At 45.5% G+C, this 14646-nt stretch overlaps 1 protein-coding gene across 3 annotated transcripts in view; it reads right to left on the reverse strand.

Moving 5' to 3' along the window:
• Positions 1 to 14646, reverse strand: part of COL22A1 (collagen type XXII alpha 1 chain) — a 311922-nt gene that overhangs the window by 129466 nt on the left and 167810 nt on the right. For all 3 annotated transcript variants that reach the window (XM_065586243.1, XM_024102639.3, XM_024102638.3), the window contains 3 exons: positions 13954 to 13998; positions 7936 to 7989; positions 3638 to 3691 (listed from right to left, as the gene is read on the reverse strand). In XM_065586243.1, coding sequence (XP_065442315.1) covers positions 3638 to 3691; positions 7936 to 7989; positions 13954 to 13998 — 153 coding nt within the window. The remainder of the gene's footprint in view (positions 1 to 3637; positions 3692 to 7935; positions 7990 to 13953; positions 13999 to 14646) is intronic.

Here is a 14646-nt window from a genome sequence, read left to right on the forward strand (position 1 = left end):
GGAAAACACAGACAAGCAATGAAATAGAAATAAGTCCCCAAACTTCTTTTCAACAGCAGCCTCTTGCCCTTATGGTCTGTCTGCTTCACGCTCAGCCTGTGCCCACGAACCTTCCCAGACAGATTTGAGATTGCATTGATTTGGACTGTATATTCAAAGCTTCCCCATTTTGTATAAGTGTCATGAAGGCCCTGATTCACCACTGTGAATTTACCACTCCACTTTTACCCCAGTGTAACACTATTTCTTTCAATGCAGTTATATTGGCATAAACCTGGAGTAATGCAGTGGTGAACTGGGTCCAGAAGCCCTAACTTGGCCTGCAGAACCCTTATTACTGGTGTTCATATGCCAGATGGAAAGAACCCAGCTTGACTCTCACATCCGAGGCAGAATCAGAAGGGCTGGAATTTAGAAAAAAAATATATATATATATACATACATACATACACACACACACACACATTTTTCTTGTTAAAGAAGCACACTTGACACAGATCTTTGCTGAGTCAAACATGGAAGCCAACAATGGCATTTTCACACAGTCACTTTACAGAACAGACTCACATGGTACGTTTTTTCAGGACTCTTCGATGATCCCACCCCGTCCTGGTGACTAGCTGCCTTCTAATCAGTTTGCGCCAAAACCTCTGTCTCCGATAGTGCCTCATATTTATGACTTTATAAGAGCAGGCCTTGGGGAGATGTCACCCCAACACCCATTCAGGACCAAGCTGATGCAAAAATACCATTTAGCTTCTCTGCAGTGTCCTTATGTTCATTAATTGCTCCCTTCACTCCCTGGTAGACCTATGATGTCTTTTACACACTTCCTGCTTCAGAGGTACTCCATTCATTTTGTATATGTCTTTATGCAGACTCTACAGCATAGCTGGGATTTTCCAAAATGCCAAGGGAGATAGATGCCCACCTCCAATTAAAAATCAACAGGAGAAGAGCATGCAACACCCTGAGGTGCTTTTGGAAAACCCATCCTGTATCTTTGGAATTATAGTGGAAACATAATGGGAAACAGAGTGGTTTGATTTTGGTATTTGCATTCTTGGATACTCATCAGAGTATCATTTAGCTGCTTTGTGGGTAAAAAAAAAAAAAGCCCCTTTTTATCTTGAATGCCACAGGACTAGGTAGGAAACAACAAAAACATGACAGACTGAAAGCAGGGAGTCACAAGGCTGCCCTGGAAAGTCTAATAACTAGTTCTAAAATGACAAGGTAAAACTTTCCACTAAAAACATCTGGGAGCAGGGAATAATTATCAAGACGGGGCGGAGGGGAAGCTCACATTTGCTTGTCATTTTTTTCAAGTGTCTTCCAGTATACAGATTGAGTCAGAAAGCGACCTACTAACACGTTCTAACTGCCTGGATGGCTCTTCCGTTTTACTGAGCTCGATTTTCCCATTGTTTTCTCAGCTAAACTCTGCTCCATTGTAGGCTTTCTAGTTTCTTTTCCAAGTGGTTTAAATCCAGTGTTGAAAGAGCTAGAAGGGGCTTGAGTCATACCCATTTCACATTGGTAACAGCACTGATTCAATGGCCTGATTTATACAAGTGTAAGTAAGGGAAGCATCTGACCCACAATACAGAAACAGAAATACATGCACTGCCTCGCCTTGTTCTCTGGGACGTATACTTGCCCCTGCATTGTATTCACCGCTCCCATGAATGTAACTCCCAGCTCAGGGTGTAGGCACACTGGACTGGATTCTCCACTCCCTTGTGAAGTCATTTACATCTGTGCAAAATGTGCAAACTGGTGTCATTTTATACCCGCCCTGCACAAGCTGTAAGGGACTCCAGAAGGTAGGAGGCGGCTCAGAATCTGACCCATTGGTAGGGCAGCGTGAGGAAGCTTGTATTGGTGTTATCTGTGCCTCTGTGGCTGAAAGCCTGCACTCTCTAAGACTGTGAGTTCAAAATCTCTCATGAGCAATTATTTTCACTCTTAAGAAATTGGTACCACAATGTAAAGTCATACGAAACACTAGCACAAGGAATGAGGGATTGTCCTTCCAGGGGGGGAAAAAACAGGAATGGAAGGCCACTGTGCTTAGCAGGACATCTTCACCGACAGTCTGAATTTTCCTCTAGCAGAGCAACAGAGAAGGAGCAAAGGTAGTGATGCATTCCTCTTTTTGAGCCAGTTCCTATAGATTTTTGGATCAGATGCCTGCTGCATCCCGTGGATGTCAAGAGAAAAGGTGTTAATTATTCCAATTAACACAGGGAGGAATCTCAGGAAGGCAGGACAGAATTGATCTACAGATGAGCTAACAACAGCATGATTTTCGGCAGCGCTTGTTAAACTGCTGGGATGATTTGTTGTTGACGGAGTTGTCAACCGCAAGATTATCCCATCAAACAAGTGTTTGGCATTGTTTCAGGAAGCAAAACTATGCAGGCCATAATCAGAACGAAGGAGGGCATGCCCAAGGAAAACTGCATATTGTACATAAGCTATATGAACAATCGTTCCCTATGAGGCTTTGGGAGATCTGCTCTAACATTTCTTTAATAGATAACGTTTCTTTTGGGGACAAATTCAAAATTTTGATAGCATTAATCAAGAGTTATACTTACCAATGGAGGGAGGGAGTTTGGGTGCAGGAGGGGTCTCAGGGCGGGAGGGGACTCGGAGCAGGGGGTTGGGACACAGGAGGGGTTTCGGGGTGGTGGATGTGGGCGACGCTCGCCTCGGGCGGCTCCCCGCAAGTGACGACATGTCCCTGCTGCTCCTAGGCAGAGGTGTGGCCAGGCGGCTCTGCACGTTGCCTCCACTGCAGGTGCTGCGGAGCCAGCGCTCGGGGCGGGGCAGGGCACGGAGCTCCCTGGCCGTTCCTCTGCCTAGGAGCAGCAGGGACATGTTGCCACTTGCGGGGAGCCGCCCGAGGCGAGCGCTGCCCAGATCGAACACCCCAAAATGCCAGTTTCTAGAGCTTTTCAGCTGGTAAAGTGCTGGATAACACAGCTTTTACATATATATATATAGATATATATACAGTATGTATGTGTGTATATATATCTCCTCAATATATGTTCCATTCTATATGCATCCGAAGAAGTGGGCTGTAGTCCACGAAAGCTTATGCTCTAATAAATTTGTTAGTCTCTAAGGTGCCACAAGTACTCCTGTTCTTCTTTTTACAGCTTTTACTATATTGATCGCAGACAATGCCTCGTAATTCATGCTGCCCCAAATATACACATCCCTCCACCACTCAAAACCTCCACCAGCAACTTATCTAACCAAAGAGCTGGTTGATCTCCCAATTTCCAGGAAATCCTAGAAACACATTCATGGGCTTGATTCTGTTGGATCAGCTCTTGCTCCCACTGAGGCCTATTGGCTTCCAGGAGAGCAGGCATTTGCACCAAATTTTGAAGAAGAGTTAACTCTGTTTACTTCAGTGGAGTTACTCAGGATCTACCCTAGTGAGAGAGCAAAATCAGGCCCCAGGGCTTCATCTATCAGTTCTCAGAATGATTCAGCAACTTGCTAGCTGCACCTGAGACTCATGGGGATAACCAGCAGCACTGTCATTTCTAGGAGAGTTTATTCAAAATGAAATGAGTTTGCCTTTCAAAGTGCTCCTTGGGCACCTTCCCCAGCTCACCTTTTCTCCTCTGGGTCCGCTGGCACCTGGTGGGCCTGTGCTGCCCTTAATGCCCTGAAAATAGATTAACAACACAGTATGATTTGCAGTGCAGGGGAGACCCAGAGCCTTTAGCCGAGCCCTTAGCACTGGAATAATCTTGCCAGGGCATGGCCTGTAACTGTCTAGTGACTCGGGATACAGCTAGACTGCAATCAAAGACCCACAGGCACGGCCGCGGCTGGCCCGGGTCGATTTGTGGGGCTCAGGCGGCGGGGCTCACAATTGCAGCGTGCACATTCAGGCTTGGGCTGCAGTCTCCGCTCGGAGACGTACGTGTGTGTGGGGGGGTCTCAGAGCCTGGGCTCCAGCCTGAGCTTGAACGTCTACACTGCCATTTTTAGTCTCACAGCCCGAGCCCTGTGAGCCTGAGTCAACTGACCCAGGCTCTGAGACTTGGGGCCGTGTAGACATCCCCTCGAGGTCTTAGTGACTCCGCAATACGGTGAAACTTAAAAAAAAAAACAACCCCTGTTAATATGAATAAAACCAAAGGAGGCGATTTTGTGCAGACAAAGGCTTTGGTTAAATGTCCTCTGACAGGGGAATGGAGCAGGTCATCAATCTGCCTTGTCTGGGATCCAGTTACTGGGACAAAATACCCACGCCCATGGGAATCCAGCCTGCAGCACAGGAGCAATGATAAGGGACCAGGAGTGTGTTTAACTAATGGAATTAGCGAGCCCCGACTGCACTGGACTATGAAGGAGGAGGCTGGCAGGAACAGGTACAAGGGGAAGGCCTCCTTCTGTTCTGCTCTGTGGGGAGGGGAACGAGGGGGAGGCTGGAGCAGTGGATCTGTAAGCCATTTCCGTCTGCCCTGCAGACTGCGGGGGCTGCTGCAGCCATGATGAGGCAGCAGCAGCTGCTTCAGCAGCTAGGCTGGTCTTGGGGAAAGGGGGAGGGTTTCCTGATTCCAGTCCTGACCAGTCCACATGCCCAGCCTATGCACGGGGATAAGGATTTGCCTCTCTGCTGGCGGCCCAGAGCCAAAGCAGGTGGAGAAGCCCCAGAATGCACCAATTCTGCAACGGTACCACAGAGAGAAATCTCTCCCTAGGAGACGCTAATGATCAGCTTCTGCCCTACTATGCCCTCGCAATTTCTCAATCCAACCAGTGTAGCTGGAAATGTTAACTAGTTCTGTAAATAACTGAATGGGTGCAGCGGACACAGGACATTAGGATCCCAGTGAGGTGTCACGTCCCCTCTTCTAACGATACTGGCTAAATAGTAACGAAATAAAAATAAAAAACACCATAGCCCAGGTTAAAAACTGGTTGAGGTGATGGGGGAGCAAAACAGAGCGATGGCCTGGGAACCATCCTATTCCACAGAGTGGAAAGAGTAAATTCAACCACGGTTAAGTCGGCTGATGACACCATAACTGGAAGGGAAGTACAAACACAGGCTGACAGAACCAAATTGCTAAGTAACCTGGAGAGTTTAGGTGTAGGGGGTGCAGGCAAGTCATTCACCTGCAGACAATATGTCAAGAGCACAGATGCCCACACAGTGGGGGAAGCTCCCTAGTCTATCTTCTCTGCTTTCCAGTGTTCTAAATTCTGGCTGCATCATGTCTACAACACTGAACAGTGCATTGAGACAGATCCAATTAATGCATGTTCAGATCAGATACATTTTCAATTTATGCATCGCACCGCTCCAGAACTTTGGGCCCTGTGCACTCATTAATATAAATACATCCAAAGCTCATTCGATCAAACAGGCTTGACTGCACCAGCCTCCCACGGCATACGGTCACGGTGGCAGGCAGCATAGAGCACCAGGAGGCATGCTACCTTGAAGAGGCAAAATGCTCCTGGACACTGGGAGGTTGGCTTGCCTGCACTGCAGTGATTTGCACCCACAATTTTCAAGACCCAGCACTGTCACTGACCTGCTGACCTTGGGCATGTCATAGAATCATAGGACTGGAAGGGAGCTCGAGTGGTCATCTAGTCCTGTCCCTTCACCTCTGTGGGGCTCTGTTTCCTCTCCCATCCTTTATGTGTCTTGTCTATATAAACCATAAGCTCTTTGGGGGGCAGGCACTGCCTCTCGCTATATGTACAGGGCCTAGCATAAGGGAATCCCAATCTCAGTGGGACTCTGTGAAGGGGTGTTCACTCTACATCGCACCTGAAGGGGTTAAGGTAGCTTGGAAGGGGCTAATTAACCTAGCAGGCTGCATAAAGGAAGATGAAACTCAGCTGAGCTGGTGTAGGCTGGGCTGGTATAAAACTAGGAAGCTAAGACCAGAAGAGGCTGCAGGGGAAGTAGGCTGCAGACATTCCCTGGGAGTTGGGAGCTTGAGCTGGACCCCATGGGCGGGCCAGAACACTGAGAAGGGAAGTAGGAGGGAGCACAGGGAAATCACAATGAGGTCTGGGCCTAAACAGACCGTGGCTGCTGGACAGACGGTGCCTGTGCTGGGACCCGGAGTAGTGGGCGGGCCCAGGTTCCCCTTCCTGCCCCTGTGAATGTGGCATAGCCTTAGCTTAGAGGACAGCCTGGAAAGGCAGCTGGCCAGTTGGTCCGGAGAGAATTTGCTACCCTGGAAGTGGAAACACATACAGCGACCTGGTCGCAGAGCCAAGTCGCACAGAGGGAGCGTGCTGAGTCCCAGAGCGTGAGAGGGGCCACAACAAGAGTGACATGCAGGAAACGGGTGTCAGGCATGGATGGAGTATATCCCCAGAGCAGCCAGGAGGAGGCACCCTACCAGTGAGTGTATTCTGTGATAGACCCACAAATGCTATTTTAGTACAAATATTTAAAGTAATTAGTGCCTATCCAATTAGCAGCAACTGGATGTTCTGTTACCAGTGAATGGAAGGAAAAAGACCCTCTCTAAGGCTACCATCTTGGTTAACTATGTTTGGAAGCTGGTGATGGAAAAACTCACTTATTACAACCAAAACCAGAAAATGTAACCATATTGTGAAACATGGTTCCCTTTCTTTGAGAACCGTAACTCCAGCGGCCAGGGCACCCCACTATGATTTGTAAATTATTAAGATGTAGCAGTTTTTCTGTCCTACCATGTTTAGTGAATTTCCATATTTGTTGTACATAACTTGCATTGTTACTTAAAGCTCAAAATCAAAAGAATTAACACACAAACAAAAACCTATTGACATAACAACCCCGGCGTTACCTCTGGAGCTGATCTAGCTATAAGCAGAGTACTGAACGTTATCACAACAGGAGACAGTGAAAGAACTCGGCGGAGTACTATTGCATGAGAAAGTATATCTCAGCATAGGGCACAGGGAGACTAGACTGTAAGACCAAAAGGAGACTTGATGACCAGATTCTCCATTGCCTGTCCCTTTGTGTACAAGGTGAGTGGAAACCCCTTCCATCCCGTCCAATTTGGCACTGTTTCATATCCACTTTGCACATGGAGAAAGGACTACACAAGGTGCGAGGCAATGGAAAAAGAAACCGCCTGAGGGTTAATTTTAATAAACAGAGATGGAGGAACAAGGGAACCATGCTGCAGCCTGGTGAGTACAAAATTAGCCACATAACTTACATTTGAGTGCCACCATCGAGGCTTGTCATTAATTCTGCAAGAGCACACATTCCCTTTGGTATCAGCTCTCTTACAGCCAGTGCAAATGAGCACAGTATCTCTTCTGAAATCCCATTTTAAAAGGGCACTAAAGATTTGCTGACAGCTTTGACTCAAGTGCTAGGGAAATGCTTCAGATCTGTAAGTATCTCCACATAGCTGCTGAAGCACAAGGTGACATTAATGATTAGTTTCCTTGGGGGAAGAAGAGCCTGGAGGCTAGATGTGGGGACACAGACTGCTTTGTGTGTACTAAGGCTATAACGGCAGGTCTTGAGGGGTCACATTACCGTCGCCTGGCCTTTGAATGTTCTAATGCTTGAAGGCTCGGGCTGGAAGTCAATAAAATATTTTCCTCCATAACCGCATCACCACACAAAGTGCATCCTTTAAAAATAATCATATGGCGGTTCTATTCCCCTCACTAGGAGCACAGCGCTCCTTGGTTGACGAGAGATTGGTCAGGGTGGAACAAGGCTGCTTAGCGTAGGGACCAGTCCCACTACAACTGGGTGCTCAAAAAGATCTTGATGATTTTATAAGCTGCCCGCCTGCTCCTACAGTTACAATACGTCAGTTGTCTGGGGTAAGTCCCATTTCAGCAGCCACCTTCCCATTCACTGTGCATTAACGCCTAGTTTGAAAAATAGTCTCTTGCTCCCAAATATTCACTCCATACCTGTTTCCCCTCCGCACCTGGCTTCCCAGGGAACCCATCGAGACCTCGTTCTCCCTAGGAAAAAAGGAGAGAGAGAAAAAGATAACTTCATGTTAAAATTGTTCACATCACTATTTTGCAAGAGACATCTCAGTCTGGATAACCTTCTGTGCTACTCATGCATGGAGCTGAGAACATGAAAAGTGATCTAAGTCTGTTATTCTGGGAAATACACTCCTGCAGAAAAGGGGGGGGCATATCTATAGCAAGGAGGTGAACTGGGTAGTCGCCAGACAACGTATTTTCCATTTCTGATTTCTGTAATTCTTAGATTTTATACCACCCTTTTTTCATGAACTGGAAGAAGTATCACTGCATAGTATTGGGGAATAAGGCCGGTCAGTCAGAACTCCTTTCTCTTGTCTCCCAAGTGCAGTTACTAGGAATTTATCACAGAACCCAATCCATTGCTGAACCAAAAATTTGTCTTAGATGTTTTTCATGATACTGTTCCCAGTCCTGCAATCCTTATTCAGTAAAAATCCCCACTGAGGGAAATGGCAGAGATACTTGAGCAAGGACTAATTAAGGGTTTCAGGGCTGAGCCCGATAATAATACTTTGCATTTGTAATATGGCTCTTTTCATCTGAGGCTCTCAAAAGGATGGCCTTGGGGCAAAGGCAGCAGACAGATTCAGGAGATCTGGGTTCAATTCCTGCCTCTCCCACAGACTTCCCACATGATTTCATCTCTATGTGCCTCAGTTTCTCATCTGCAAAATGGGAATAATTGTACTTCCCTCCTCCCACACATTGTCTATCTTGTCTGTTTAGAGTGTAAGCTCTTTGAGGCTGTGACTGTCTCTTACTATGTGTGTGTTCAGCACCTAACACAATGGGGCTCTGATCTAAGCACCACTCTAATAAAAATACAATTATTATGATTAATCATAACAGATTTTGTTCATAAACAAATTCTATCACTAGAGGGAGCTCTTTGTAACTAAATATTATTTAGAGTTTTGCTTATAATAATAAAAAAGCTTTATGAATCTCAGTTGTGATTTATAACTCATCATATAAATGTTTGACCGAAGTTATTATCAGTAAACCAGTACTTATAGCATTAGATTTAAGTCCCTGATTTGCCAGGGAGAGAGAGTGTATGTGTGTGATTGGAACATATATTGAGGATATAGACTAACACGGCTGCTACTCTGAAACCTGTCATTATGCAAGGCACTGCATTTAGCCGTATGGAGTGGAAATCCATCAACCTCATGAAAAAACTCGTACAGATACAGACAGACATCATCTTCCTTTCCAAATGCAAGCAGATGGACATCATACCAAAAGGACTAAAGGTAGTCCTCAATATATGTTCCATTCTATATGCATCCGAAGAAGTGGGCTGTAGTCCACGAAAGCTTATGCTCTAATAAATTTGTTAGTCTCTAAGGTGCCACAAGTACTCCTGTTCTTCCTCTTGCTCAGAGGTTTAGGTGTTACTTGGAAATGCAGAAGATACCATCTAGCTGGAAGGAGTCAAACACCATTCTGCTGTACAAGAAGGGCGATCATGAAGATCTAAAGAACTATTGTCCAATATGCCTGCTCTCACATGTCTACAAGCTGTTCACCAAAATAATAACAAACTCATTCTCTCAGAGTCTGGACGAGCAGCAGCCGAGAGAGCAGGCAGGCTTTCCGAGGAATTTCAGCACAATGGACCATATTTTCCCTATAAACTAGCTATTGGAATGCTCAAGGGAATACAAATTCCCTGTATGTATTGCCTTCGTCGACTATGAAAAAGCGTTCGACAGCGTAGAGATCAATGCAGTATTGAAAGCGCTGCACAGCAGGCCATCAACACAAAATATATCAAAGTATTAAAGGAAACAAATTCTGACTGCACCACAGATATAACTTTATTTGATACTCCCCTTTGCATCCCAATTAAGAAAGGGGTGAAACAATGAGACACGTATCAGAGGGGTAGCCATGTTAGTCTGGATCTGTAAAAAGCAACAGAGAGTCCTGTGGCACCTTTAAGACTAACAGATGTATTGGAGCATAAGCTTTCGTGGGTGAATGCCCACTTCGTCGGATGACACGGTTTCACCGAAACTTTTCACAGCCTGCCTCGAAATGGTAATGAGGCAGATGAATTGGAAGGGTGGAATCAACATCAACAGAGAGCAGTGAAGCCATCTCAGATTCACGGACGATATTGTGTTGATTGCCAAAAATACTATCAACCTACAGAAAATGCTGCGAGAACTCAACACAAAAAGCAGCCAAGTTGGACTGAAAATTAACCGCTCCAAAATGAAATATATGCGGTCTGATACTTTGCCAAAAGCCCAAATAACAATCAAGGGAGAACAAATAGAAGAAATTGAGCAATATGTCTATTTGGACCAAGAAATTAACATGCGCCACGATCAGGAAGGTGAAGTCTCACAAAGAAAGAAAGCAGGTTGGTGTGCATTCAATTCTATCAAGGATGTCCTTCAAGGAAAAATCAACAAGGCAACACGCGCCAGCCTCTTCAACTTAACAGTACGGCCAGCAATGTTGTACAGCAGCGAAACATGGGCACTGACGAAGACAGAGGAGCAGCAACTGTCTGTCATGGAGAGGGTGATGGAAAGAAGAATCCTGGGAATTTCAATCTGTGACCTAGTCCCCAATGAAGTGATCAGACAGCAGAGTGGAGTGCAGGATGTAGTAAAATGTGATGGGCCGGGCATACAGCGAGGCTCACTGACAATCGATGGACTGCAGCTGTCGCCGACTGGTACCCACTGAAACGATCACTCGGCCAACCTCTAAAGAGATGGGAAGATTTTATCATGAAAAGACATGGCCGCACATGGAGAAAGAAGGCCAGGATACGAGAAGAATGGAAGACATGTTGTGGTCAGCGCAGTCTATACGAGGGCTGAAGGACTGATCAATCAAGATAATCAAGGTTTGTTTCTCTCTACCTTCTATCTTCGAACTCTTGCCAGGTGAAAAATGGTCAAAAAGAGTGAGAAAGTGGGTGAAAGCCCATTTTCTAATACTTTGTTACTATTTTCCAATTTCTATTATTGGAGAACAGTAACAAAATATTGGAAGTATTACTTTCTGAGAGAAAGTGATATTTCATTTTTAAGGGTAAAGTTTTTTTCCCCTCCCCACTTTTTTATACTATTTTTTCCTCAGTTGGGAAACAGCAAAAAATCTGGGTTAGCGATGGTGGGTGGTGGGACACTTTCCCCCAGGAAAACTGCAGTTTCCCAATGGGAAAAATTTGAAAGGTGAATTTCTAAATCAAAAGTTCCCAACTGAAATATTTTGAAATGTCCCAGTTTTCTGGTCAGCTCGATATGACAACCATATTATGCTCAATTAAAGGTTCTATTAATCTTGTGTATTAATCTTGTCTATAAACTATCACTACAGGTTTCAAGCTGGAATCAATGTTCCAGGGCAATCTCCTCCAGATTTCTGACCTGGACTTTGGATTACCATTACAAAAGACACCATCCTTAGAGAATTCATCCCAGATTTTACATGAGCCTGCTGCTTGCTGCGACAGAACTTTGGGAGTTTAGTGAATTCTGTATGCTGGCTCTCCTCAAGTTCAGACATGATCAATACAGCTCAAAGTTATGTACTGCACCATAAAGTCTCAGTACTTTGATTCAAGGTGCTCTCAGTGTATAGTGACATAAGAGCCTTGTGGGAGATTTCGCCTTACTCTGAAGCATCGGGATAATGGTTTGATGGACCAATATTCAATATAGAAACTAATGCTCTTCTTTAATATAACAAATCCTATATTTCTTAGGCTGGGAGAAGCATAAGTGATTTTTAGTAATGCTTTAACAATGGTGTTGTAAGAGGCAACAATTTAGATTCAGATTTCTCAGAAGCAATAAGCGGTTGCAGACGGAAAAGCAGACAGGGAGAGATCTTTGGCCCAGCTGTTAACGCCCCCTACTTTCCCAGTGGTTCCAAATGGTAGAAATTAAAACAAGGGGTATAAATGTCCTGAGTGCAGTATCCATGCACTGTAAATGCACAATTGTTATAGCAGAGATCTTGGCTTTTATGCATAGGCCAGGAGGGAAAGAAAGAAGGTTTAATTGTGCAAATCTCTCAAAATGAAACAAAACCCAATTCACTTGTTTCTCATTTTAATTCCTGTCTAGTTCATCAGTTCCCTGCCCCCTCACAGCTCCATCCCTCCTCCCCACCTGAGTGATGTGGGAATTATCCATGTTCCTAAGGGAGCCAACACCCCCACAGACCAGACAATACCGTCACAGGAAAAGGGGCTGATGGAATGGCTAGACACAACACATCTCCTCTGGTTTGAACTCCGGGGGCGAAGGCATGAGAATGATTACATGATAATGGGCATGTGCCCAGTTGCAATGGTGAATACAGAACAAATGAAAGGGAATAATGGCAACTTTATGATAAACAACCACATGGATGTTGGGAACAGAGCACTGGCCAATAGGGGAAGAGAGAGAAATGGGAATCAGGCTGGATTGGGGACTAATGACCAGAGCTGGGCCAACAGTTGATTTTTGCGGGGGGTTCAGGGGCCATTTTAACCCTTTTTTGTGTAGTAAAATCTAGTTAAATTTCAAAATAAACCATTATTTCAAATGAAAAGTCAACATATTTAGTTTCATAAATGTCTAAACTGAATGTTTCAGCTTCTGGGGAATTTTACCCTCCTTTTTATTTGACAAGTTCAACTGAAATTGCATTTTTAGTGAATCAACTATTCCCCCCGATTTTGTGTGTGTGTGTGTGTGTATACGTGTGCTGCTCTACTGATGACGCTCTACTAATGCACCTACAGCTGGCTATCAGTAGAGGGAGCCCAAACATAGGTCAAACTCCCCAGCTAACAGAAAAAGGCCTTGCCAAACTCCCAGAATTGATTGGCACAGGTTTGGGAGCCAAGAGGTACTGAGTTCTCATCCCAGCTATACCAGCCACTTAGCCTCCCATCCATAAAATGAGGATATTAATGGTTACCAGCCAGGGAATCCCTGTGCCCCATCAATCTCTAGTTGCTGCACTGACAGCCTCTTATATATTGGAGTAGCCTCAGATTTAAATTACACTAGGGCAGTGACCTGCAGCCCACCCTGGATAAAAAGAGCTCACAGCCACCTTAGCAGCCCAACCTCCTGAGTTGCATTGCGTGCTCCTCAGAGGCGGCCGAGGACTGTGGATTCTGCATTTATTTTTGATGGCAGAGAGTAACAAAAGACACTACTTGATGAATGTGATGGCTCGAGAAGCACCTGAGTCCTTCAGTCGGTCACCTCATCACAATTAGACTCAGCCGAGCGCCCTGCACCCTACCTGAAATAGAAGGAAATTCACCAACACAAAAGGCCTGGAGAAAAGCACTTGAAAACGATGCCTCTTCTTTGGAACGCTGGACTGGGAAAGCAGCTGATTCACACACACACACACACACACACACACACACACACACACACGAAATCCTGACTCTTTACCTGATGTAGCAAAGCCAGCAACCCATGTGAGCGTGTGTTTGTCGTGATGAGAGACAATAAGGGCTATAGAAAGCTGGATGGTTCAAGGAGCTGGTAAGTGGGTGGCAATCCCTTTATCTTTAGGTTACCAATTTCAGCTGTGGTCAGTAGCATCCAAAGGTCATTACCATCTCTTAGGTGGGTGGTACCCCATGTGAACACATCACAGGAGCACAAGCCCCAGCTGCCACTCCAAGTGACACCTTTGTTGGCATTCTTAGCAGAGACACCCAGGGAATGAACAGGCTGGGATTCTGTACTCCCGTTTCACCCCTGTGAGAGGTCACTTCAGCTCACACCTGTGTGCCGGACACTGCGAGGAGGGGCTGTAAACCTCAGCCTCCGGGGTATCAGCCTCGCACCCTTCCGCAATGTTACATTCATTTACAAAGCAAAAGGCAAAGAGGGAGAACAACCCAGCACTTTCCTGGGCAGTGGCTCTGACATGCTCTAGTGATACCTTGTCTCCTCGAGTTCCCTTTTCTCCTCTTTCTCCCTGCAGACCCTAAAAATGAAAAGAAGAGGGAAATTACAAATCTTCATCCAACATGGTCCATATTTTCCTCCTCAGAGAAGGAGCCGGGTTAGTCACTGACCCTCTGGCAGTGAAGGACAACATTCCTGGAAAAATCTGCCCTGTAAACAAGCAAGGATGTCACATCGATGTGGTGCAAGAAACTGTGGGTAAGGAGAACGAAGTGGGTACAGTAGCAGGTATCACTGAGTGTTGACAGCTGTTGAATAATCCCAACTCAGCAGGGCCTCGCCCAGCCCTGTTAGTGAGTGACATTCCATTGAAGCTAATTTGGGCACAGAGTGCAACCCAGAGCTTTCCAATTAACTTGGAAGACGTAGTGGCTCAGTTGCTGTGTCTCAGATAACTGGACAGCAACACTTTACACACATAACATTGATGACAAACCTATAAGTGATCAAACAAAGGGGAGAGGAGAGATTTAACCTTTCCTGTGAATAGTCACATTGTATTGTAGGTGTAGTTTACTTCTTTTGTAGCAACTGAGCAAACAACAGGGAAACCCTATGGCAACAAGACACGCACACTCAGTCGATGGTGACCCATCAGGAACTGCTCGTGTGTGAAATGTTTTACACTCTGGTGAATTCATATTTTAATACTTCACTCATCTCCACA

This window comes from Chrysemys picta, chromosome 2, assembly GCF_011386835.1.
Source record: "Chrysemys picta bellii isolate R12L10 chromosome 2, ASM1138683v2, whole genome shotgun sequence".
NCBI lineage: Eukaryota > Metazoa > Chordata > Testudines > Emydidae > Chrysemys > Chrysemys picta.